Raw genomic sequence first — 27491 nt, forward strand, 5'->3', positions numbered from 1 at the left:
TGAGGAAGTCATAATCCCTGTGTCGCACTAGGGTCCCTGCTGGGAATATTGGAAGAGGAGGTTAAAGTAAAAGCCTAAAATGGCTACCTATCCTCCTCCTCCTCCTCCTCCTCCTCATCATCATCATCATCACTATCATCACCAGCAGCAGCAGCAGCAGCAGCACGACTACCACCTCAAGCCCATCCCCTAGCGTTCGTCCCAAGAATGCAAGCCTACCCCGTGTATGCGCATGGGCGGAGGGTCTGCCGCTGTGCGCTCTTATTATTGTAAGAGTAATTCCTTTTTTTACGAAAATGGCGTCTAGTCAGGGAGGTGTGGGAGCTGTCACGGCTCTTCAAAGCCATCACTACTCTAGCGGACCTCACTGGAGCCCGGGTGCGAGCCAGTACCAGCACCAGCAGCAGCACCAGCAGCAACAGCAACAGCAACAGCAGCAGCACCACACGGCCCGCAGCCTGGACCGGGCTCTGGAGGATGCCGTGTGCTCGGGGATACTGAACCTGAGCGGGAGGAAGCTGAGGGAGTACCCGGGGATGAGCTACGATCTGACCGATACAACACAAGCTGGTGGGTCGCTGTGCTCGCATGGACCTTTGGTTATCAGTGCGGTACCATGTGGCCGCGATGTGCGTGGATTTATGTGTGATTTTTCTAGTGTGTAGATGAGTGTATTTTAAAGTGATACGCCGTCTACTGATCCGGCTGTGTAAATACGCCCCAGGTGCAATTACTGTCCACTCGGACTCATTTATGACACCGATTTACTGCTGTGAGCGTCTCGGCTGCTGTTGTGTGGTTGTTTTGGTCGACGCCAGTAGCGTCCTGAAGCCCCCTGAGACCCGTGAATGAGACGGCTGGCTGGCGCACCCAAGTCAGGCGCCGTGCAGCGGTTTGCACACGCAGCTGTGGTTGATTCGCCTTTTCGATCCAAATCGGAATGAACCAAGGGGTGAAGTCATTGAGAAAAAAAATTTAAGTGATTATGTGACACTTTTTTTTTTTTTTTTTTTAATTTACTGCACAAGCAGACAAAAGATGGAGGGTAGTAGCAGCCTCACCCCCTGCCTGCATGGGTGCATATGCTCATATATCTGTCAGAGAGGAGGAGGAGGAGGAGGAAGACACTGGGCTGGTTTTGGTTTCATTAACAGCATTTCTATAAGAGGAATTAGAGAAAACCATATTCTGTGCTGTGCTGGTATTGTTATAAGTCACTATTGGGCTCATCGTCTGAACAGGGTCAGATCTTACATACTAATTTATTGGTATAAACCTGCTGGTGTTGAAATGGAAGCTGTGTTTAACTTGCTCACAAAAGAATCTGGTATGAAAATGGTTCAGTTTCTCTTCATGTCGGGGAAGTCCTCACCCATTGTCACTCTGTTGATGCTGGATCTTTTTCCTCGGAGATGCTCATATACCATATGGTGCTTTGTCACGTGCAGCTCATAGTAGGGCACTGTCTCCTAACCCTGAGGGATTTCCATTTTCTGCTCAATGATTTTGGTACCTTAATCATCACAGTGGGCTTCCACCCCACAAGGCGTTTTTTAAATGAATATGCCAACATTTTGGGGGAGAATATGCTTATTTGCTCCCCAGAACCAGATAAGAAGATAGATTACCCATGGTGACCAGTTTACTATTTGTTAGCTTAGCACAATGAATGGTAGTGGGTGGGAAGTGTTAGCTTGCCTTCATCAGAGGTCATCAAATACTGGGAGGCTATGCAAAATAGTCATTCTGAATGAACACATTAAAATTTAGAGACAAGACACAAAGTCAGAACTACTTTCCTAACTGGGCGCAGTGATTTGCCGCAGCACCACCAAAGCCCCACTGTAATTGTAGTCACAAAAAAGTAGCATTACTTCTGGACAAACCAAGATCTTGACAGTATCAATTGGCTGACTTTGACAGAGGTATGCTAACACTTCCCAGCCACTATCATTCATTATGCTGAGCTAATTAGCTGTCAGATGGTCCAAGCTCCCTCATGAACACAGAGGAGAGCAGGTATCTATTTTCTTTTCTGTCTGCATCCATCCATCCATTTTCTTCCACTTATCCTGTTAAGGTGTTAAGGGTTGTGGGGGGAGGGGGGGGGGCTATCCCAGGGCCAACACATAGAGACAGACAACCATTCACACTCACAGCCACACCTACGGTCAATTTAGAGTATCAATCAGCCTCGTCCCCTCTTGATGTCTTTGGACTGTGGGAGGAAGCTGGAGTACCAGAGAGAACCCACACAGGAACAGGGAGAACATGGAGACTCCACACAGGAAGATCCTGTGCCCGAGCCGGGGCTCGAACCCGGAACCTTCTTGCTGTGAGGCGACAGTGCTGACCACTGCACCACCGTGCTGCCTCGTCTGTCTGCATACTTAAAAAAAAATAGAGAGAGAGAATCCTTCCTGAAAACAGGTTTGATCAGTTAGTTGTTATGTTATTGCAGTGGACTCCATGTGGTGGACTAAAATCCTTGGACTTCCCCTCTGTCAGCACTCTAATGTTGTCATGAATGCAGCTTTTCTGCCTCAGTGGTCTCGATATATTAAGATTGACCTCCGGGATCAGAGATTCAGGGCTAGTCGTTAGGCACCAACTAGACATGAATGAGTGTTTATATGACAGTGTCATTTTTAAGAGCTTGAGCTGAACTGTTATGCACAAGTTGTGTTTCAGGGGTGACGCAGACACAACAGGAAGCTCTTTCTATTTCTGGCTTGTTTGGCTGAGAGTCCACTATTTGTCACGATATCAAGGCCTGCTTGTTTCTCAAACGCGAGCTTGTCTCGATACATTCAGATTGTTTCATATATGATTGAGTTCTATCATTATTTTATTTCACACAAAAGATACAAACACATTTCTCTCACTGGGAGTTGTGAATTCTACAGTCTTGTCACAGATTTTTTTTTCTTGTCGTATATTCATGTTAGTGCCGGAGGGGAAGTGTGTCTCATACGTGTGCGAGGAGGAACAACACGAACATTTGCGTCATCTATAGTGCAACTATAATAAGTGCACCCATCCTATTGCTCGTCTGTGGGAGTGGGCAGGATCGATCACATGGGAAAGCTCTCAGACTGAATAAAAGGCGAGATCAGTGAGGTATAATCAGGCGCCATCCCTTGAGCTGAAGACAGATGTAAGAATTAAAAGTTCTTGCTTTGTTGTCTCAGTTTGGCAGTTTGGTTTTTGAAATTAATTAAAATTTCAGTAAGGCCTCTTCGGTCTCAGCTTTGAGTGTAACAGCAGCGGCGATGTAATATTTATATCTGAATCTGAATGTGACGGTTCAGAAACAGCACTATCTGGTCGCACATTGGGTGTTAATATAAAATCAGTCAATGCCACTGCTGCTCAGATCAGGGTCTAGCTGAATGACCCTCCCCCCCCCCCCCCATCTGACTAATGAGCCGCGCCGGTGTGTGTTGAGAAAGAGCGAGGCCTGCTCACACACGGGCGTCTGTTTGCGGTGGGCTAATGGCAGTTTGTCTCTAGTCAGTCTGTTTTCCCCTGGGAAGGTGTGAGAGCTCCGAGCTGATGTCCTGACCTTGGGGGGGGGGAGGCCAGTCAACCTGGGCAGATGTTCAGGTTCATAAGGCCCCCGAGGGGACACGCAAGAACAGTTTGAGGTGCTTCCACTGTGGCTCCGCGCAGTGTGTGTCGTATTCTTTGACACACAACAGACAGCAGGAGGATCAGCTGTTGTTGTGTGTGTGTGTGTGTGTGTGTGTGTGTGTGTGTGTGTGTGTGTGTGTGTGTGTGTGTGTGTGTGTGTGTGTGGTACCTCAAGGGAATCTTAATGTACGGAAGATTTTTTTTTTAAACCCAAGTTTATCTAAGAGTGATTTATTTACAAAGTACTTGAGCTGTTCTGGCAGGAGTTTGTGCTTTCCTGAGTGCTGACAACTTGAAGAATCTGTTGTCAGCTTTGATGACAGATTCACTGGTTTTATATTTAACAGCCAGATGCAGTTGAGAAGCTGACACCAAAAGCTTAAACTGCTGTGGTTGTTTCTCCAGGCGATGCACTCATGCTGTCATGATAGTAGAATTTTCTAACTTCCACACAAGACCTTGAAACATGTCAGGGAAACACCCATAGATCCCATCTGCTGATATTCACCTTGCTGACTGCCAAGGAAGCGCCTGACAGCAAATAAGATGGAATTCACAAATGGGAGTGGCAAATGATGATAGGAAAACACTTAAAATATCCTTTTTTTATTTTTTCAATGATGATTATATACATAAAGGGGGGGGGGGTAACAATACTGGCAAAAACAAACAAAAAACCCCATCAGTATAATCATCATCTATCTGACATTTTTTATTTTAATATCAGTATCCATGTCGGACCTAAATTTTAGAAATCGTGCGCATAAAAAAAAAAAAATTGGATACTCAATAGTATTTGTAATACTCAAGAGAAACTGTCAAAACATGTTGAGCAAATAAATATAGATTTGTATTAAAAAGTAAGTAAACAGGGCTTGAACCTGTCAGGAAGGAATGGCGTGTTTGGGCTGGTAGCAGGGAGCAGCAGAGTAACTAAACATTAAAAAAAATGTTTTTCTCTTTCATAAGATTAGCACTATGACATCATCAAACCCAGAGACGATCCAAATCAAATCAGTTGTACCTCAACTTAACATCTACCATCATACCAAGTTTCATCAAAACTCATCCTCAGATTTTTAAGTTATCCAGCTAACAGACAAACCAATCGCGTTACTCACTAATCTCAGAGATGAAGTACATTTACTGCGTGTGACGTGTAGTTCCTGACTTGACTCAGTCACCCTTAGCACACACACTATTCCTCACACGGTAAGAATGCATCTTTTTTTTTGGGGGGGGGGGGGGTTTACATTCCTGAGAGGTTAAGTCCTCTTTGAAGGACAGAAGCACACAAGTGTCGACCTGCTATTCTTGGGTCTAACAATCACCCAGTGTACATAAGCACCGTTACCTCAACAGCACAATGAGCAGGGTGAGTCTTTCCAAAACGAAACCTCAGCTCTTGTTTCTAGTAATCACAGTCATGTGAATTTAGCCTGAAATAGCTTGAAAAAAAAGAAAGACATTCCTGTGTAGTGTTTGTCCCTGAGGGCTCTGACGAGATGTAGCTGTGGATGTCCGGATGAGGAGACAAACTACAATAATGACTGTGAATCGTGATTTGTGGCTATAAGAAGAAATGATGTCACATCTCATTTTTTTCTCAACAGTCAAAGAACTTTTATGAGAGTAATGAGGCCGGTAAGTGTTAGATGTTTGTATGTGAACTTCAGCGGTGGCTGGGAAAGGCCTGCGTTGAAGAATAAAGTCTCTGAACCCAGAGACAAAACAGCACGCATCGTATAATTAGATCAGAACCAAAGTTTGTTTGTTAGTCAGTGAGTTGTCACACGGTTTCTAAGTATAGAGCTTCAGCTTCTTTGATGCAGGATCCAGGGGAAGTGTTTGATTTGTAGACATCGAGGAGACAGACATATTGACTTTAAGATTGTGTGCATGACAAGTCAATAAAAGCACCCAATAAGCAACAAAGATCACGTGATTGTTCACTCCTGCAGGCCAAACCACCTGATCACTACCCGCCAGCTCACCCCAGGTCAGAGGGCCCTGGACTACTGAACCCCACCTAGAGAGCAGCCTCAGTTCTGTAAAAGCCCCTTGTTTCTCCTTCCTGTTGGCTTTTCCAAATTTGACGAGACACAAATGAATCAGACTGACTACCTGAGTGCTGGCAGATCGCCACCTCCATCCGTAGGCCCGTAAAACACTTTACTGTCTGCGCAGTTAAATAAGTGATGTATTTAACTTGTTTTATTGTGATACTTAAAATGTTTAGGGTTCATGTCAATTGTAGCCAAAGTTTTAAATGAGGAGGTGCACCCGTGTTAAAGCTGGTGCCTGTGGCCTCAGACTGCTCTGGTTTCCAAGTTTTCTCTCCACTTCCTTTATGAGCTGATGACTTTATTTGGTCAACTGATCCAAGAAGAACACACACACACACACACACACACACACACACACACACACACACACACACACACACACACACACACACACACACTCACACGCAAAGTGAGTGATGGAACAGTTGCAATTTCAACAAAGCATTAACTAGCTTCAGCTTGGGTCATATGTATAAGGTCTGGGCTATCAATCAGATGTTCTTTTTAACTACAATTTCCACTTGCAAAAATAATGACAACAAGATAATTGAGATCAAATGATAATTGGGCTGTTTTCCATTTCACTTGGCTGGTTAAAATGCACTTGCACTTTACAAATGTACAGACAAGAAGACAAGACATTTACCTTTTGTAAATACATCGTATTTGTTATATTGTATTTGTTAAAGATTTTTTTGGGAAAACTAGTTTGATTGTTCTGGGCTGTGGAGACAGAGCAGATTCTTGTGTGCTTTCCGATACAGTGACGTACAAGTTTGTCTGTCAGAGGAAGAAAGAGGATGGATTCAAAGTTTTCATAAAAGAAAAGTACCAGATAAATCTGGATTTTTTTTTTCAATGTAGTTTTTTTGCTCTGTTTGGCTCCTGAAAAAAAATGGAGCACAAGAGTTCCTGTCACAGATGATCACAGCTTGATTTAAAAAAAAATAATAGCCTGAAAGGAAATTGTTCCGTTCCAGCTCCCTATAAACTGTAGTAACTCTCCGTCGAGAGAGGGACGTTCCAGCAGGATATCATTTAATTTAGAGTTCGCTGTGTCATGGGAAGATTGTACTTGGACATTCGTAATGAATGGGTTGCTGATTTGGCATGAAGGTGGGGTGGAGTGGAGCCTCGGTGAAGGGCTCATCTGTGCCGCAGGAGCTCTGGCCAACCAGCGGGTGGACGAAAGGCCCGCTGTGGGCTGCAGATGGTGCATGGTCTGGGATGGAGATGAACAGGTTCACAAAGACTGTCCACCCCCCCAGCTACCCATCCACCCACATGATTCTACTACTGAAGACCAATCCCTAGCAGTGGATCTGCAGCACCGAGCCTCAGGGAGAAGCGGTGCTGACTCTTAATGGAAAGAGAGTAACCCTTATGACCTCAGCTTTGGTCTTTCCCCATGTGGTAATTTCAGTTTCTCACTGCCTCTCACCTCCTTGTAGTCTCACTTCCACTTAGCGGATGCTGTTGGAGCTCATCTATGGTTGGTTATTTACAGCCTGTTAGTTAAAATTCACAACAGCTACAGAACTTCGCTGTCCTCGCATCTTGTAACGTGGGTGAGTAAGGTGGGGGTACGCTTGCTGAGTTTGAATAAAAGCAACATTCTGTGCATTGTGCGCTGGTTCAGGCTCCGTGTGTTTCCTTTGACTCAAGCCCATTCACATATAGCATAATTGTTTAATGAAGGCTGGGAGCGATCTTTGATGGCACGTATTAAGGAGGTGGGGGTTTGCTTTTTCCTTCACTTGGGATTTATTGAAAGCTTAATGTTTAGTCGAGGCTGTGCGGCTCCTCACGAGGGTCTCTAACTATCATGTCACCCGGAGGCAATGTTGAAGACAGGACCATTAACACACACGTTCACACACTCATTCGCAGAATCAATATGCGTCCAAAGGTTATCCATAAGGCCTCCATAGGTCCGTGTCTATCCTCACGCCTCCTGTTTAAAGAGATCATGTATGTATTAAGCAGACACAGAGAGAGAGAGAGAGTTTGTTTATGAGTGATAGAGTAACGCTGAAGATGATGACGCAGCGATCTTTCTAATGGAGAATGGAGCTTTCCTACTTCCGCAGGACCTAGAATGAACACCCGTCTGGCTCATCAGCTCTTATGTCAAACTGTCCAATTTTCTCTTTGTGACAATTAAGCACATCCCTTCAGTTTAAGACTTTTAACATCCATCCATCCATCGTCGTCTTCCGCTTATTCCTTACTAGTAAGGGTCGCGGGGGGGCTGGAGCCTATCCCAGCATCAACGGGCGAGAGGCGGGGGTCACCCTGGACAGGTCGCCAGTCCATCGCAGGGCCAACATAGAGAGACGAACAACCATTCACACTCACAGTCACACCTACGGTCAATTTAGAGTATCAGTCAGCCTCGTCCCCTCTTGATATCTTTGGCTGTGGGAGGAAGCTGGAGTACCAGAGAGAACCCACACAGGAACAGGGAGAACATGCAAACTCTGACTTTTAACATACTTATATAAAAAAAAAATCAGATATTTGATCTGATTCAGAGCATTACCCTTCACCTCTCCCTGCAGCTGAGAACTGCTTGTTCATCAGATCATATTTTTTTGCTCTGTCTTGCTCCGTCTAACAGCGGTGGGAGGTGATGAAGAGTGCAGCGTGAGACGAAGGGCTTACGCAGACATATCCCTTTGATATGAGGTGAAAAATATTTATGACACAACTAAGTGAGGGAAATGCACGCAAAATGAATGTAGACCGACAGCTGAGTAATGAGCTTGGCTGTCAGTATCTGTTTTGAGTTTGCTTCTTTTAGTTGACTCACGCGGATGAGCGGGCTGGTGTTTAAATATTTGATCTTAAGAAGCCGATGCAGATGTGAGGTGGTGCTGGTATTCACCAAGAAGAAGCCCCCCAACTCATCGATGACTAATGCAGAGCTGGGATTTTGCAGCAAAGCATCAATATTGTGTCAGACAGCTTTTTAATTGCACCTTATTGATAATGGTTATGGGAATATTTTTCAATACGCAGAAGAATTCCATATTTTGCACTAAATGCTCCAGATTGCTTCAAAAGTGTGCTCTATTTACACCCCCATCCCCCATCCCCCTATTGAAAATGAACTGTGATTTGGAGTGTTGACATTGTCACTGTGTGTTGGTAGAGACATCAGTCTCTCTAACAACTGTGGGATGGATTATCATGAAAATTTAAATGGATATTCACAGTGGCCACAGTATGAAGCCAAATAGCTAATGAGATACATTGACTTCTCTTTTTGCACGACTGCAGAGTTGACATTTGTGGTTGGAAATGAAATGTCTGGATGTCACGGTCTCGTTTGGACTGTTGTTGTTGTTCTTTTAAGTTGTTGTACTGCCATTAGCCCCTGTTTCTGGTAAATGACGAGGTGGCAGATGGTTCCTGTCTTTCATTACGCTCAGCTGTGTCTCATTAGTCCTTTCTCAGCAGCCATCTTGACATGCCTTTGTAGGGTAAACACAGGTGTAATCAATAATATTATTTTTGGTGTCTGTTCCGTTGAACTGAGCAAGGGCCCTGGTGTTGAGCAGCTTGCTTCACTGGACTGCCTGCAACACCCTTAGCAGAATGGGGCCATTATCAATTTTATTGATTACACATCAAAATAGCTGCTGTGAAAATGGCCTTTTGTGTGTGTGTGGATTGTTATGAAACCCGCTACCGACATACACGTCCACCTCAAGTTTTACATTTATTATCTTTGCTGAGCTAATAATTTCCTCTTGTGCCTGGCACACGTCAGCATGTAAGCGCTGTATGAGTGTCATGCTAGCAGTACTATTTTGCTTAAAGCATTACCACTTCTACAGCCGACAGCCAGCATATATGTTACATTGATGCAAATGTATTAAATATACATGTATAAAAAAATTAAACTTGATGAACAAAAATCCTCAAAAAAAATCTACAAATAATGCAGGTTAGAACAATTCATCATAAATAAGTAGAAAGTATATTTGTATGTACGACACATAGAAACTAGACTACAGATTTGGTAATGGTAATTCATACAGATTTATTGCAATTGCAGTGCCACTTCCACTGAGACTGATAATAAGCTGAGATAAAAGGTAGCACTCAGACCATCGAGACCCAAGGGTGTGGTTTAGGGTGCATCAAAGAGGAGTGTTGCCTCCTCCTCCTCTGCCACTGAGATGTTCTGTTGATCAATCTGTGAAGCCTAAAGTCTTTTATGCTTAACGCAGACATAATGGACAGTGCCTGCATCTAGAAAAAGAAAAATCACATCTGTTGAAAGTGCCCTCATCTCATCACCTTGTGTTCTCTGCAGATCTGTCGAAGAATCGGCTGTCAGAAATCCCTCCCGAGGTGTGTCTGTTCGCCCCGTTGGAATCGCTCAACCTCTACCACAACTGCATCAAGTGCATCCCAGAGGCCATTATCAATCTGCAGATGCTGACCTATCTTGACATCAGGTGCTCATACTTTCAGTACTTTCAGTACAACCTCAGTGTTTTTTGTTGCAGAAGTACTTGTTCCCCTTTCACTACGTGGAATGAAAGGGCAAAAAGGGATTTCCTCTTTTACCAAAATTCAGATCCTGTCCACATGATGTTCATTGTTACAAGCTCATTAGTTCAAAAGTCAGATATCATAAAGCATGGATATTTGTATGCTATTGTAAATATAGGCCAATATAGATATAATTTTTTTTAATTTTTTTATCTCCAGCCGAAATCTCCTGTCAGTTTTGCCAAAATACCTGTTCAGCCTCCCCCTCAAAGTTCTGCTTGTGAGCAACAACAAGCTTGTGTCCATCCCTGAAGAGATCGGCAAAGCCAAAGAGTTGATGGAACTGGTGAGCGGAACATCTTTCACTCCCTTGAAACTTTCTAGCGCTCAAGTCACACCATCTGTTACACTTTGTCTCCCCCTGCAGGACGTGAGCTGTAATGAGCTCCAGGTGCTGCCAGCTCAGGTTGGGAGGCTCCATGCCTTACGAGAACTCAACATCAGGAAGAACTGTCTCCAAATACTACCTGAGGGTTAGTACATCACGGTCCTTAAAGATGCCCCGTCATTTGTGGCTTAGAAGCACTACCAAGCTTCTCTATTTGGTTTATACACACACACACACATATATATATATATATACACACACAGTATATATGTATATATATATATACACACACAGTATATATATATATATATATATATATATATATATATATATATATGTATATATATATGTATATATACTGTGTGTGTATATATATATGTATATATATATGTATATATATATATATATATACTGTGTGTGTATATATATATATATACTGTGTGTGTGTATATATATATATATATATATATATATACTGTGTCTGTATATATATATACATATATACTGTGTGTGTGTATATATATATATATATATATATATATATTTTTTTTTTTTTTTTTTTTTTTACTGCAACTGTGACATAATGCACCTTTATGGTAGTGAAAGTGAAGGTGGCAGCAGCACGGTGTATAATTGTGAATATGTAAATTCTGTTCATAATTATTGTACTTTTGTATCTTTTTAACGTTATATTTACTTTATATTTGTATGTTTTTTTCTTTCTTGTCTTGTTTATTCACTTTACGTTTTGGTGTTTCTTCGCTCGTTTGTGCAACTAAAATTGAAACTAAAGCAATTTATGACCCTCTCCCGTCTCCTTTGCTCACAGAGCTGGCTGACCTTCCTCTCATTCGACTTGACTTCTCCTGCAATAAGATCACGGAGATTCCTGCAGCCTACAGGAAACTCAGGCAGCTGCAGCACATCATCTTGGACAACAATCCTATGCAGTCCCCCCCCGCACAGGTACGGAGCACCATGTAGTGAACCGAAGAATACAGACCTCTTTCTATTTATGACAGCGACTCAGACTCCAGAATCCTTGGGTCTCAAAAATTAGTTCATACATGAGTAGGGTACATGTTAGATATCGGGAGCAAGGATTTACTATTAACTGTCAGGTTTTGCTTAATTTCTGTAAGATTCAATTAGGGGCTAAAAAAGTCCTCAACTGGCAAGGAAAATGTTTTTATTTAAAACAGTTTGTGAATGAAGTTCCACGTGTGCGTTTGTATGTTTCAGATTTGTCTCAAGGGCAAAGTGCATATATTCAAGTACCTGAACATCCAGGCCTGTAGGATCGATAAAAAACCAGACACCCTGGACCTGCCCTCCCTCGGCAAACGCTGCCTTCCTCAGCCACTTACAGATAGGTATGAGCACCAGTGCTACATCGTGTCTCATCGTCATTTGTTTTCACGCTTTCACTCACACATGCGTGGTATTTCTCATAGAGTGCACTCTTTATTTTCATACGTCTTTACCTCTAATGAGCTGTTTGTTTTGCAAACATCCAGCATGGAAGATTTTTATCCCAGTAAGAACCACGGGCCTGACTCTGGCATCGGCAGTGACAATGGTGACAAGAGGCTTTCAACAACAGAGGTCAGAGTCCTACAGCACAGCCCCATTTGATTGATACACATGATAAGTATACTGACATGTTCCGCTACTTCTGAGGATGTAATATTTTTAGATACATACTGTCAAAGGCAATCATACTCAAAAAGCTTGAGAGGGCAGATGAGCCTTCCCCTGGATTTCATCTCAGCTTCCTATTTACGATTAGATCACTGTATTAAATGAATATAAGATTATTGACACGGGGAATTAGTGGATCTGATAATCATCATGTTTTATTTATTTTTGGCATTTTTGTTTTTTTTCTAATTCAGATTGACAATAATAATGAATGAACTTATTGTCAATCCAAAATGTTTGCTGTTTTATTTATGCATGTATCTGTAAAGTAAAAGTTCAATGAAAACAAATCTTATAAGTAAACGCAGGCTTCAAAGCATTTCAACTAGACAGATAAAAATCAGTACTTAGATCAAATGAAGGTTAGAAGTCCAGCCACGTCAGAAGGTCTCTGCGTGCCAGTGAATGCTGGTACTCAGATATTCACTCCTCCTCGTCTTCCTCTCCCGTAGCCTTCAGATGACGACACGGTCAGCCTGCACTCTCAGGTGTCAGAGACAGCCCGTGCTGACGCCCTCTCACTCCTCTCCAAAATGGACTCTTGCAAAGGTTACCGAAAATAAGTATCACAATAGTATCTACAATAACAGAGACAAGGGGGGAATTTCAATGACGTGCCTAAAATATGAGCCTTTATGTGATCAACGTGGATGCTTCCTCCCTCTATCAGATCAGGATCTCTATGACTTTATAGAGTCCAACGCAGATGAGGATCCTGCTCTGTCAGAGTGTGATGGGCAGCAGAACAGTCATGTGTCATGCATAAAGGTACGAATCTGTATGCTGTAGCAGCAAGTTATTTCAAGGAAAATAAAAACCTGATTGGATTTATTGATCTCCGATATGATGTTTTTCAGGAACTGGAAAAAGTTCTTAACATGTCTCACCAAATTAAAGATAAAGAGAGCTGGAAAGAGGAGTCGGGGTGAGTCGTAACTCATCTTCTGTCACCATCCCATCACGGCGGTGTTGTAATTAGTTGTGGACTTGTAACTGCTTGCGTACCTTCAATGAGAGACCAGCATCAGCAGAGCGCCCTCTTTGCCCTCTCGATGTTGTGTTTAAAAAATCATGGCAAGCTAACGATGGCCCTTCCTGTGTTGCAGGTCTGATAAAGAGCAGCTTGTTGAGGAGGAGGATGATGAGCTGAAGGAAGTGCTTGATCTGAGGAAGATTGCTGTTCAACTTCTGCAGCAGGAGCAGCAGAATAGGTGTGTGTGTGTTTCCTCAATCAGCGGTGCCCAGGTTCAAGCAACATAGCTAAAGCTACTTCATTCTTACTGAAATGTTCTGCATTCGACCTCCATTGGCAACACTTTCCTCGTTTCTCTCTGCTCTTCATTAACTCTCATGCTAGCCTCAGTCTTGAAAGGATGACCTCCTAACACTTCTCTCTCAGTGCGATAAAAAAGGCTTTTCTGGTCTGTTTTCCAACTGTTTCTAGCTATTCATGCATTTGAGGGTGTCTTCTTTCACCTCTGCTAAAAAGTTTGCTTCAGCTCCACTTTCTTTCTGTTCATTCCTATGTTTCTTCTCTGCTGCCACTTCGATATATGGCTTCTAGACGACGATCCCTAATTTGTAGAGCAGAGAGTCTCATTCACCGGCGGAGAGTGACAGGTCGAGCGCACAGGTCTGACATTGTTTACTGATGTTTTGACTCACCTTTGGAAAATCCCATACATGTGTCATGAGTCACGCTACTCTTAAACAGTGTTGTAGAACTACCTGGATCTGTGTTTGTTTGCAGATTCTTAAGCCATTCAGGGAGCTCTTGCAGCAAACCGAGGCCTCCTCCCCAGACGGCTCGGAGGTATGTCTCTGTATGGCGTGTTCAGTCCTGAGCCCACATTGGCATGTATTCCCAGCAGACATAACTAACAACAAGATTACCTAAAAATGTTCATGTGTAAAAACATGTGCAAACTTGATATCACTCAAATAAATTTACAAACTGATCTACCACGCTAAGGATTGTGACTGTCTCGAAAGATAATGCTTTGTGCTATATATAAATTATAAACGTGGCATATACGTGTGTGCGTATATATATATATATATATATACATATATACATACACACACACACACTACCAGGGCTTGAAGTTCATATTTTTGGAGCCACAGTCATTTAACCAGAGCGCTCTGCGTTTAACCAGTCGTTTTAAAGTGAAGCAAATGGATAGTTTCAATTACCAAGGATAAAATCTCATTACTCAAGGTAACCAAGGAGTTTTAGCCAATCTGAGGCAGAGTAGGGTGGGCCTTAAACAGGTTTTCACAGGTGCACAACACTCAAGTCGACTGAAGTTGTCATAACTACTACAACTGAACATTTGTGACTCACGTCGGGTAGCGACTTACATACAGAGGTTAGCAGTTGAGTTGATTTTAGCAAATTAGCAAAGTTGATGATGATGATGACGGAGAATGATGGAGGCAAGGCTTATTAAACCTGGTGAAGATACATCAACAATAGAAGGGGGGTGAAGAATAAGTGGCGCTGGGCTTGGATAGAGGAGAGTGGAGCAGACATCAAGCCTTATGGTAGCTGGTGTCAAAAACGGTACCGCCACTAATACATCTATGACTGACGGTGTTTGCGAACCAAAAATATGAGTGTTTGCAATCGTAGCTGAACACGATCTCACGTTCACTATGTCCCAGCCACTTGCAGATCAGTGCAAGAAGCTGGCAGCAGACAAAAATGCAAGTCTAAGTTACCCGTTTCCAACAACCACGCCAGCTGTTAAAACACACATGGCCTTGCCCCGAGTTCAGGAAACAGCTGTCTGAAAACTATGTACTGAGACATGTTATGTTTTTAATTGATAGTTCATCATTAAAAATCTAGTAGAATGATAGGACTTAAGTTGAGGAACTACTGACTCATTTGGAATAGATTCAGATTTGATGACCTCATCTGGGCATGTGCTTTCTAGACTTTTGGCAGAAATCTTAAAAATGAAAGGATGGATTTTTGGGGGGTAAAATCGGTGGGAAGATGTCATATTTGAAAGAAAGCGGTGATCCACATTTTGAGGGGATCTTGATCTTGGTCTTGGTCTTGAAGACTGGGGCTTTGGCAGGATATGGCAGTACTTTTCTGGACAATTGAGATAAATCAAACTCCTTTGAAGATTTTAGCTTCCTCTTGATCGTATATTTGTGGCTTTTTTATGTGTTATTGTATTCATACTCTGTATCCATAGACACCCTGATGAAGGTATGTGCTCCTTAGTTTCATTATAAAACAAGAGTCAACTCATAGTACTTTTCTCTTGTTTGTCAAAGTGCTTCCCTGGATGAAGGAAGTAGTGGAGCAACTGTGGTGATTGGACAGGTACAGACTTTCTTAAATCAAAGCTACAAGGTGTCCTTTACTTTATCACGTGACCCGGATCCTACAGAAGCCAGGAGTTTCATTGTTTCTTGTTTCTATAGCCTTCGTCTTCCTGCTCCTTTGATGGAAGCCTGAAGAGTGATCAATCAGATTCCGACTCCAAGTGGCCTGAAATCCCTCCTGTCCTGAATCAAAACGAAGATCGAAAGCGGAACAAGTACCTGAGAAAGGATTATCTGAAGGTGCAGTACAAGTTTGAGCCTGACTTCGAAGTGATTCTTGTTTGGCTTTGCACGTATCAAGTCAACAGCGTCAGTTTCTGACCAAACATTTTTTTGCGATGCTTTTTTTTGATAAAGGAAGTTTTGCTGTGGTCTTGATGAAAGAACATAATTATTTTTGTTCACTCTCCCCATAATATGGAAGCTGATGGGAAGTTCATCTGGGGAATATGAAAGGACTATAAATGAGTTGGTTTGTTTTCTTTCCAAACAGTACAAGTGTCAGAGTGCTCGGAAGAACTCCAGCATGGATGATGACTGCGAGGCGAGTGTGAGGACCGTTCTGTGTGGTGCCTTTACTCCATGACAATCAATGCCTTGTTTAGTTTTTATTATTCTGTCTGCAGGAGGGCTTGCGAAACGTTGATTTCAGTACTACCCTGACCGTGTTTGGACTAAAGCCCCGATCAGGTAATGCACCAGTGCAAGCAATTTTCGTGGGGTTTTTGTTTTTTTTAATTATTGTTGTTATTCCAGTTGTGTGATTCATCTTTTTGTTTACAGTGAAAGAATGAAATCCGTAAAGCATGTACAACGAGCACGACAACTGTAGATGTCCACTTCTCTCTTGAAAACTGACGAGACATACTCTCATTGATGAAAATCTTGAGGACCTGCACTATCCATACCCTACACTGACACTTCAAACATTGTAAATAAGCGAATGATACTACTGTTAATAAGTAATGAGTGTTCTGTTGATGAGGTCACTTTCTTTCTCAAGTTCAGCTTCTTTATTTCTCTGGAAGGGAGGACGTTTCTGAGGAATTGTACGATAATAACAGTCTATCAAGGACAAGGCATAACAGGACTTGGAGGGGGGGGGGGGGGGGGAGTCTAAATTAAATTCCAGTGAATCAATTGTGAGACTGACAATCAATCAAAACGTGATTCAGCACTTTGGTTGGGTAGTTTTTTTTTTTCTTCGGTGTCTGTAAACACTGACTACACAAGTGGAAATGAATTTCCGGGAAGACGGAAAGCCAGCAGGAATGGGGGAAAGTGCGCATGCACTCAAGCAGACCCCAGTTGCCCTGAGCTCGATCTCCTTTGAAATGACTTGGAGATGTTTTTAGAATTGTGTCATACTGTGTTTGATTTGAAACTAACACGATGTGTTATTTCAGCATTCACCAGAGGAAGTCGTCAAGAGTACAGTTCAACAGACCCCAGTTTCACTATGAGGAGGAAGATGGAGCACTTGAGGGAGGAAATGGAACAGATAGGACTCTTACGGCAGGTCAGATGACTCCTAACTTCTTCAAGCGTTGTGTCACTCACAGGCTAAAGATACTCCTTCAGTTCCAGTATGCAGGAGGTTTTTTTTTTTCCAACTGTGTTCCACATCTTTGCACTCCTTTTAGAAATATGTCACAAAAATGATTGAAAGCACTGTTGTGCGTTCAACCGTGGACTTGCTCAAAGTTTCGCGCTGCTGCTGGTGCGTGGCGGTGACATCGCAGCAGGTAGACTGAATCGAGTAACATTTAACGTCTTTATCATTAAAATACTAAAAAACACATTTATATAAATTCTGCCATGCCTAAATCTAGTGTGTCATTTCCTAGTATCGATACATTCTTTTGATTACATTTTAAAAAGATGTTAGAACGATATGCATCGTACGGAAGGACAACTAGCTGAGCACAGATAGATGTAGTTTGATCACAGGAATATAAATTGACACATCAACGCATAGCTGTCAAGTCTCCCGTTTTGGCCGGGAAACTCCCGTGTTTTACCCCTCTTTCCCGCCCTCCTCCCGTTTTAGTGTTCTCCCGTAAATCTCCCGTATTACAATGGAAAAAAAAAAATCCTCTGCTGAACTCTGTCACTAGCCTCGCGAGAATTGCCACCTGCAGTAGTCTGGGCGGCAGTTGTCGCGAGGTTAGTGCCGACGGCGGGAAACAAACAAAAGAGAGATGGATCACGGACGTGACACCGAAGGCATTCCTGCCAAAAAAAACTAAGTCTTCCTGTAAATACCTCGATAAATGGAACTCTGAATTTACCTTTCTAACGAGGAGCAGAAAGGGGGATAGCCACGCTTTCTGTAGGATTTGTAATAGCGACTTTAGTGACTCCCACGGAGGAAGGAATGATGTCAGCCAGCATGAGAAATCCGCCAAGCGCGGGCTCGAGGCACGGAATCATGCCCAGGCGATGTCAGTATTTCTGACTAGAAATACCACGGAGGCAGACCAGGTCACAAATGCGGAGGTTAAAATGGCAATGCTGTGTGCCAAAAACAACGTTGCTTTTACTTTTTGACTTCAACAAGTGTGTAGCTGAGATGTTCCCGGATATTATAATGTAGGAATTTTCACAGCATTTCAATGTCAACAAAGGTAGGCCTATCAGATTCTGATCACCTAGTTTTAGTTAGTAAGCGGTTGGCAAGTTGTTTTTAGATATCTTGTACACCTGTCTTAAGATGTAAGGGATACTGGAGCTTAATTGGGGTGGTGGGATGGCTTGCAGCGATCACCAGAAAATTTCCCTTAATTTCAAATCCAAAACTTGACAGGTATGCATCAATGTAGTAGATGAATCGTTACACCCCTAATCTTCTGTAACCCTAGAGGTGGTTTTGTGTGAAAATCCCAGTCGATCAACAGTTTGTGAAATCCTCACACCCGCCTGTCTGGCACCAACACCCATGCCACATTTAAAGTCATTTCGATCACCTTTCCTGCTCCTTCTGATGCTCAGTTTGATCTTCAACAGTTCGTCTTGACCATATCCAGCTGCCTGCTGCCAGGTGATTGGCTGATAAGATATTTTTATTAACGAGCAGTAGAACAGGAGTCTCCAATGGTAGCCGGAGCAGTAGTGTACTGTGTTAGTAGTTGAATATTAATAGTTGTTTTGACTGCTGAGACTGCTTTTTGGTGCTGCTCATTAAGATTTACAAAGAAACCGGTGGACTGAAATGTTGATTCAGATGGGTCACAAGGTGGAGAAAATGATTCATTCAGTTGAGTGGATGAATTCATACACCCACACAGATTTTGTTAGCATCAGAGCTAATAGTGTATCATTGTTGACTCATCTGCATGTGGCTGTTTGTATTTTCTGAAGTAGGAAGTCGCTGGGTGCCTGGAGATCAGCAACTTCCTGTTTTCATATTTATACCTATGAGTGGCACAGCCGAGGGCCGGAGCCAGGCGTTGTTTTTCGTACTTCCATTCACAAATCTCATTCTCTTTAACACAATATCTCAGCAATGCTTTGAGGGAATTAATTCACATTTTTCAGACATTTCCACTTGGACTCAAGGTTGAACCAAAAATATTTTTGTCGTCAGGGGATTGTGACCCCATATCCATACCGTTTTGGTGAACGCTATGTCACAAAAGCCCACAACCCATAAATATTTTCTGGCAAGTGCAGATTATATTGAAAGCCATATTGAGACGTGTTGGGATCTGTAAAATCACCTGTTGAGAAGCCTCACTCAACTCTATTTTAGTTTATCAAAGCAAAACTATACACACATTTTCGTACATTTCATTATCGCAAGGTGCACGACTGCGTTGTGGTGTTTGTAGTTTTTGCTAGTGGTACCAATTTTTTCGTTTTTCGACCACATATTATTGCCAGTAAACATTTAAAGGGTAGTTTAGAGAAGGACTGCTGCATTTATTTGCAGTGGTGGAGGCTGTGAAGGGATTTTTGGAAGAGGATAAAACACTCACTCTCTCTCTTCTGCTGTAAATTCTTTTGTATTGTAATTGGGAACAGAAATGTAAAATTTGGACATGAAAAAGTTTGAGCAAACACTGAGCATACTCAAGTCTTCAACTCAGGAGGCATGCGAAGTTTACTCAAAAAGGTGGTCTCTATGCAGTGGTTAGGTGTGTATACACACACACACACACAGAACTATGTGGGACAGGTTGAGGCCAGGTCAGAAAACACATGAACCAATAACATGGAAATTTTGTAGAAAGCAGTTTCTAAGAAAATGTTAAAACTACAGCAGCCTAACACTCTGCACTAATCGAGGAGCAGAAGAACAACCCCAGGCTCCTCTTCAGTGCTGTAGCCAGACTAACAGAGAGCCACGGCTCTACTGAACCAAGCATTCCTGTTTCCCTGGGTAGCAAAGACTTCATGGACTTCTTTAATGACAAAATTCTACTTATTAGAGAGAAAATTCTTCTCCTCCTGCCATCAGCTGACAACACGGCCACCCCAGAAACCTCAGAGGCAGCTGTAGAACCAGACATACACTTGGATAGTTTTTCTCCCATTAGCCTTCATGAGCTCAGTTCAATAATTTCCTCCTCTAAACCATCCATCTGTCTCCTCGAGCCCATCCCAGCTAAGCTGCCTAAAGACTCTCTACCCCTAGTTAGCCCCTCTCTCTTCGATATGATCAATGTTTCGCTGTTATCTGGTTACGTCCCACAGTCCTTTAAAGCAGCAGACACTGGAGGACACGTTACAGTTAACAGCCTCTAGGGTTGTCAGTCCGTCCTGTACTTACGTCCCCACACAGTGCCTCAGTGATCAATAGTGATGCAAAATCCAAACTTCGACGCAACAGTATGAAGAACTGTCATCGCAACTAGACCTGTCTGCTTGGGGAAAAAAAGGCTACGACATGTGGGCAGGTGCTCTGGCTTCAGGCCACCAACAACAGAGGCAATAACCTCAAGATAAACCTCTAATGAAGCCGAGCTCCACAAGAACAAAAACAAACATGAGAAGTACATGTTAGATTACAGAATCCTTTCAATTCACTCAGTTTATTTGACTGGGAAAACTGCACCTGGTTGAGACACACAAAATGAACATGAATTGCAACCTGTTCAGAGAGTGTCATCATATCTGAAAAACAATAGATAGTCCTGATGGGCAAAATCCAGCCCCAGGGCCAGAACTGGCCCAAAGTCCATTTTAATCCTGCCTGCAATATCATCAAAGTTAGATTTGAAGTGTCTCTCAAATCAACAAAAGGCAGTATTATGTTAATAAATTTCTGTGTGAATAACTTTTCTCCCCGAGAAAGCAAAATTCAGCTCAGGTTATGGTCCAGGCACTTGTCAGCAGCCGTTGTCTCTTCCATCTGACCTTTAGTGCATCCACGATGCCACTGCCCATCTCATCTTCAAGCAACACATATTTTTGCACGTTACTCCCCTCTCCTGGCCTCCCATCACACAAATAAAATTCCAGCCACTAGTACTCAACCCCTCCATTCTTCCACATTTACCAACAAGTGTCTGTTCAGTGACAATGTAATGACTTCAGTGAGTCTGTACTGCCTTTCCAGCAAAGGGTGTGGTCTATATTTAGACTGCACTAAAAGCCTCAAGTTGATTCTTGCTCATTCTTTATCTCTGGCCAGTAATGTTTGCTTTCTTAGTGGTAGATTTACAGTCAGGACCAACACCTTAAAACGGAGAGAAGTTGAGTCTGATTGTCGCCTTTTTAAACAGGACTGTACCTCTTAATACTTTGTCAAAAGTGCTGGTACAAAAGCTGTATATTTGATATTGGTAAGAGACAACCCAGCATGCTAACCACGTTATAAATTTCATCCCGGGAAAAGGAAAAAAAAACAAAAACTGAGGTTATCCTCCACGTTACTTGTTGGGCAGAATATTTAAAGAAAGCAGTTGACCAACAGAGAAAAAACAAACCCATGTTTCAGCTCACTCATCCATCAAGCCTGGCCTTAATCTATCTAAATCAGTATGGTTCTTTGGGTTCTACTGTTGCACACACCGGGTCAAGATGGACCTAACAGATGTGCTCAACTCACCTGCTAATGATGCAAAGGAAAAAATGTTGCATTAAAAAAAACAGCTCTTTTTTCACTGGTCTTAAGACTGGAATGTTTACTTCTCATTTAAAATAGAGATCGATAACATCCCTATCATGGGAGTTGCTATCACGTAAGTCCTTGGGGTTTGCTTGATGAGTCCTCCAGCTGGAAAAACCACTTCAGAGCCGTTACAACAATACGGGTAAAATGCATCACTTGTAGAACTTACATGCAACCACTTCTTTCCATGGATCAGTCATTGCAACATGGTTTGAGCCAGCACCCATCAGACCAAACATTTCTGAAACAAGCACGTGTAGCTCTTGTTCCCTCCAGGCCAATGCTCTCGAATCTTAGTTTAGTATAATCTAGCGAAGGCCCAAAATTTGGGATTTTCTAACCCTAAAAAAAAAAATTTAAAAAAAATTTACAGTTAAGCCAATACTTCCCATATAGTTTTTCAATATGAATTGAGTCCACGCTTTAATGAATGTTGCTTATTTTGTTTTAGTTGGGTCCCCCCTGGTGACTTTTGCCTTGGATTGTTTATGATTCACACCATACGGACAGTTTATTTTCAGATTCTCAGCTCGTTTTTTGTGCACACTCCTTGGAAGTTGATCTGACCTAGATTGACTCACTCTATTGCATATAAAAAATTGGTTTTCAATGGTGTGATTGTTTGATGCAATTATTTAGTGTTTTGATATGCAGTAACTGTTAATTTTACTGTTTAATTTCATTGTTGATGCTACCTGGAGGGTTTTTGGCAGTTTTCATTCACATTCTTTTCTTATTATGCGGTTTATATATTTATTCTTCTATGTGGTGATAAAAAAAAGAGTCCCATGTTCTTTGGAAATTCCAAACGCTGTCTACTTTCCTGTGAACTGGTTTATTATCAGGAAATGTTTATCAACCATCTCAAATCCCAGAATAGCATCTGCTGTAAGATAATGTTGCAAACAAGCCCAAATATGACTGACATGGTGTGTAAGTTGACTTGAAAACAGCATTGGAAGGGAGAACTGTGGAATCCAAATATCTCCCATCAGGTGAAGTGAAATGTTGGCAAGTGTACACAAACATCTTGTGTCTCAACTTGGACGCACTGATCACAAACACACCCTTATCAAAGGTGTGGAAGTGTTGAGGTATGACAATTCTGGTCTGAATAGATGGGATTTAAATTTTCACTCCGCGGTGTTTAACAGCACCGCCTTCAAGCAGATGAGAAGCCCGATATGTTTACCCAAGGCAGTTGACCCCACCTTCCAGAACACGTTGCAGAAGTGCATTTAATGAAAGTAAAATGAATACGTCGAACTTCTATATCAACTGGAATGCGGTGTTATGATAAAATGACTGTGTGTTTGCAGAACATTGAGTCCAGACTGAAGGTGTTACTCCCAGATGATGTTGGAGCTGCTTTGATGGACGGGGTTGTCCTTTGCCATTTAGCCAATCACATTTGTCCTCGCTCTGTTGCCAGCATCCATGTACCATCCCCTGCAGTGGTAAGCTTAAACTTAAAATAAATAAATAAGTATCCTTTATTTGAAGTCAAATCTTTTTATGCTCTACTTGGAATTACTAACATGGCCGACCTTTGTGTCTGCAGCCAAAGCTTAGCATGGCTAAATGCCGTCGGAATGTGGAGAACTTCTTGGATGCCTGTAAGAAGCTGGGTGTTCCACAGGTAGTGATATTTATGACCCCTATGCAATTATTTTATTATCTGATGTCTGCAAGCTCCTCCATGTTGCCCTGTGAACCATTCTCCCTTAACAAACAGAAATAGATGCCAACTGACTGTTGGTTAGACGTCCGCGACATTTGAAAGTTTTACAAAATTCCCATTATATCCCTGCTATTAATTGCACGTTATTGCAATATCAAACTGTAACGTGTAGTATAGGATGAGGGCTTGAAATTTTACAAAATTTCAAAGAGCCAAAGTGCAGAACGATACTGTTGTAGTAAGTACTGTGAATTACCAGTCGCATTGGAAAGCCATTGAGCCTAGATTTGGAATGACTTTGTTCTCTGATGAAACGACGAAAACCAATATTTGCTGCATACAAGCTGATTTAATCCAAAAGCCCACACACAGAAAACCTGATCCTGCTTGACAGTTGCCAGGAATTGCGATGTAGGTGAAAATACCCGGGAATACACAGTAAATAAAGAGCAAACCTGTTACATTGTACAGGAAATGATCCAGAGATACCGCTAGAACAAGCAGCAACTACAGGTTTTTATAAGCTGCAGTCGATGAGTGGATGAGCAACAGGTGTGCATGCGGAGAGCCCCAGCACCAGGAAACAACACCCAGCATCTGAATGAACTCCCAGAATCACCAGCATCACACGAACAATGAATCTGCAGAAAACGCCCAAATCAGTCGCGCCGACACACAAATTTGCCTTTGGAATCAGTGACAGAAAGTGTAGATGAAAGAATCCCACGTAATTGCCTTGGCTCGCAATTCTTGCTTAACTTTTGCAATTCTAAGGAAAAAAATCAGATAAAAATCTGCGTATCATCATACATCATAAGTTCTGGAAGAAAAAAAACTGCTTCACAATGGAGGTAGGTTGCTGCAATGCTAGATGTGAACGTGTTTTATTCAACTCCAAAGCACCTCTAACGACCACACAGCTTTCTCTCTATGTAACTGACAAAAATGCCTCTCTCTGCCGGCTCAGGACAAGTTGTGCCTGCCTCATCACATCCTGGAGGAGCGCGGTCTGGTGAAGGTGGGCGTGACCGTGCAGGCTCTGCTGGACCTGCCTACAATGAAGCCCACACAACTGTCAGCTGTTTGACATGAACCAGAATGTTGATTCCGACCTGCAGTCATCCAGCCCCCCCCCCCCCCCCCAAGTCCAAATGCACACCCCATCATCAGGGACCAGAGAGCCCCTCGGGGTGAGGCCCCAGTGGCCCGTGGGTCTTCAGGAGTCCGCCTGTGCCTGACTGAAACAGGAGACAAGATGGTTCAATACCTCTTCTTTCCGCATATGATGTCAGCCGTTGCCCACTTCCTGTCCATCACATTCTTACTTGTACGCCGTTCCTAGTTACTGGAGTCATCCTGTGTATGTGTGGACTAGCAATGTGACTGTGCGTTTCCTGAGGTGCACAGTTTGGACTTTCTGATGAGAGACAGACAAGACACTGGGTCGTCCCTCTCACAATGCTCAGTGACTATTGAGCCTGCAAGTGCCAGTACTGACAACGTTTCCACACTGGTGTTGGAGACAGTGAGGAGATTCGGAGGTGGGCCTCACTCTTTCACTGACCAGGACAACTGCCCCTGAGGCAGATCCTCCTCTGCTGACTTCTTTTTTCATGGAATTCATTTTTCTAGCGATCATTTCTTTCACAAGGTTTACCAGTTGGCATTTAAGGGGCCCACTGTTGTTTGGTTTCAGTGGCCAAACCTCTCATCAATTTTGTAGTATTAGCCAAGTATAAAATCTGTGTCCTCACTGCTTTCACAACTGGAGAGTGCAATCACTCTGTCTTTTCCCTGGAATTAGGGTGTGGTATCAATAGTCTGCTGTACAAATCTCTTTCTCAGAGTTAACCTGCATGCATCACAGGAGCTGATGTCTGACCACTGTGATAACGTGTGCTTGGCTCAGGCCAAAACCATGACAGTCTTGTTTCGTAGCATTCTCCAGAGAACATGCAAGGTTTTCCTATTCTCTTGTTTAACCTATTACTACTTTTCTACTCAAATCCCACACATTGCCAACACATTGGTTCCCACACAAAGATTTTTTCATTGCTTTGCATACCAATACATCCTCCAAATGTGTGTGTGTGTGTTTGTGTGTGTGGGTGTGTGTTTGAGTGTAAGGCAATCAGTCGTGGAAAACCTTATATACAAGGCACGATCCTCTCCTGCTGTCAAGCCGCCCTGCTGCATTTGTTTCTGATGCAATGAAATACGTCAGGGAAATTCAATAATTTATGCATTTATTTATTCGTTCAATATTTATATGCTGTTGATTTGTGCATCTTAACCCTGTGTAGTAGTGCTGGAATGTTTTTTTTTTTTCTTGTCTTCCACACCCACTCATAGAGTGTAAGGTTAAAACACACCGTTTTGTCAGTAGAACTGACAATAGAGCCTCTGTGGAAGCCATTATGCAAAAGATTAAGTTAAGAATTTTTTTTTTTTTTTAAATATTGTGACAGTATAAAATAATTGTTGTACATTTTTTACTGTTACCCTTTATTTTTTATTTATTTCTGGATGGTTATTTCCATAGGCTGCATAGGACTGAACTGTCACGGGCTTGTTGAAGTTTATCTATGCTGCCAAAAACAGTTTTGGACTGAATCAAAGCACATAATGAGTTAATTTGACGTTAAAAAGCTTACATTCAACAAGAAAAACCACTTACCTCAGCCCAACCCAAGGTTAAAAAAAAAAGGAAAAAGTTTTTTTTTTTTTTCAACGTTTATTGGATCTGCTCCAAAATGGAAGGTGTTCTTCCTCACCCTTCCAGGAACTTGAATGAGAATCAGCTGTGTTCATCCTGTCACGTAACATCCTTGGGAGAAGTGACGAGGTCTTCGATGATGCTGGCCAAACTTGACCTCAAAATGTGGTACAGATCTCAGCTGGTAGTCTCTTTTCTTACGCAGAACGAATCATTTCCCCTGTTTTCCATTTCTGTGCTTCAGTTTCTATTTGAAACAGTGTGAGTGACATTTAGTCTTTCAATGCACCGATTTATACTGTAGACGTGAATTAACCGACACAACGTACCAACACGCTTACGTGCCGGGTACTAAAACGTGAGGGTTATCTTGTTACATTTTTAAGTGACTATTAATTCAAGCGAGAGAGAGCCGAGGACTCAGTGATATGAAAGAATCAGCTGTAATTTCTGCTATCGGACTTTTTATTTTGAACAGCAGAAACGAGGAGGCAGTTCTGAGGAAGTAGATATTTCACGACTGACAAAAATATCGCAATTCCTGCTGTAAAAGATGTAAAATATGTGAATTTTCTTCTTCCTTTTTTGTGTGTGTCCTCATTGAGATATCTTGGAAGACCACTTCAATATCTGAGAAACATCATGGGTACAAATGGCACTGTAACACCTGAAAACATGACATAATGTGCCTTAAAATACTGTATCTTTTCATTTTTTTTCCTTGCTGGACTTGTATATTCATACTCTTTAAGGAGATCTATAATGTTTTTGGTTGTTTTTTTTATTTTGTCCATCTGGGCTTACGGTAGCTCTGCATGATTCTGGAGTGTTCCAAAAATACACTTTATTATTCAGAGCTCTTTTTGCATACATGCCTTGCTTTTATTCTTTTTGTTTCTTAACCTCATTAATTGAAACTTTGGTCTCATGAAATGCAAACATCCGACATTACAGCATATATGACAGAAAATTAAGAACAAATAATGGGGTCACCTTAAAGATTATGGCGTGCACCTTTTTTCTTGATTTTTTTTTTCTTCTAATAATTCGTGATATTTTAGCTCTCATTTTAAACTGGGTTTTATTTTTTTTTCCCAACAAATAAGATGTAATTATAAGCAGCTCCTGCGTGGAGGCGTCCTGCTTTGTTGTTTGGTTGCCGTAGAGATGCTCCGTGGTTTTGTTAGCGTTTAAGGGCAGATTACAGCCCTGGTCCACAACAGAGGTGTAATTATCAGTTTTCATCACCTTAAATCCACACTGCGGCGTGAAGTCACAAGCTCTGAAAGTAAACAGTATGGTCCCATAGCCGCGCTGCTGAGAACATGGGTGTTATTATC

General features: G+C 42.3%; 1 protein-coding gene across 4 annotated transcripts; it reads left to right on the forward strand.

The window, feature by feature from the left end:
* Nucleotides 1–245: 245 nt before the first annotated feature.
* Nucleotides 246–27491, forward strand: lrch2 (leucine-rich repeats and calponin homology (CH) domain containing 2). Of its 4 annotated transcripts, none has more exons than XM_086226716.1 (21): nt 246–570; nt 10024–10168; nt 10425–10551; nt 10633–10738; nt 11423–11559; nt 11836–11966; nt 12111–12198; nt 12747–12843; nt 12965–13062; nt 13152–13219; nt 13401–13505; nt 13859–13927; nt 14045–14107; nt 15589–15637; nt 15739–15879; nt 16133–16189; nt 16266–16329; nt 17046–17158; nt 23074–23211; nt 23316–23393; nt 24403–27491. In XM_086226716.1, exons 1-21 carry the CDS (start codon nt 297–299, stop codon nt 24520–24522), a joined length of 2268 nt encoding a protein of 755 aa, XP_086082842.1. In that variant the 5' UTR covers nt 246–296; the 3' UTR covers nt 24523–27491. The 4 variants fall into 4 exon arrangements, with proteins under 4 accessions (XP_086082842.1, XP_086082843.1, XP_086082845.1 ...); XM_086226717.1 differs by having other exon boundaries at nt 16133–16183; XM_086226719.1 differs by lacking the exon at nt 16133–16189.

This window comes from Aulostomus chinensis, chromosome 15 (assembly GCF_037954235.1).
Source record: "Aulostomus chinensis isolate RoL2024-O1b breed Wild chromosome 15, RoL_Achi_v1.0, whole genome shotgun sequence".
Taxonomy (NCBI): domain Eukaryota; kingdom Metazoa; phylum Chordata; class Actinopteri; order Syngnathiformes; family Aulostomidae; genus Aulostomus; species Aulostomus chinensis.

Bases quoted from the DNA above. Each gene is read 5' to 3' on its own strand.
- lrch2 (XM_086226716.1), top strand. From the start codon at position 297: ATGGCGTCTAGTCAGGGAGGTGTGGGAGCTGTCACGGCTCTTCAAAGC. The intron at 11,967-12,110 runs GTATGAGCACCA...GCAAACATCCAG, and splicing joins CCTCAGCCACTTACAGATAG to CATGGAAGATTTTTATCCCA. The intron at 15,638-15,738 runs GTACAGACTTTC...TTGTTTCTATAG, and splicing joins CAACTGTGGTGATTGGACAG to CCTTCGTCTTCCTGCTCCTT.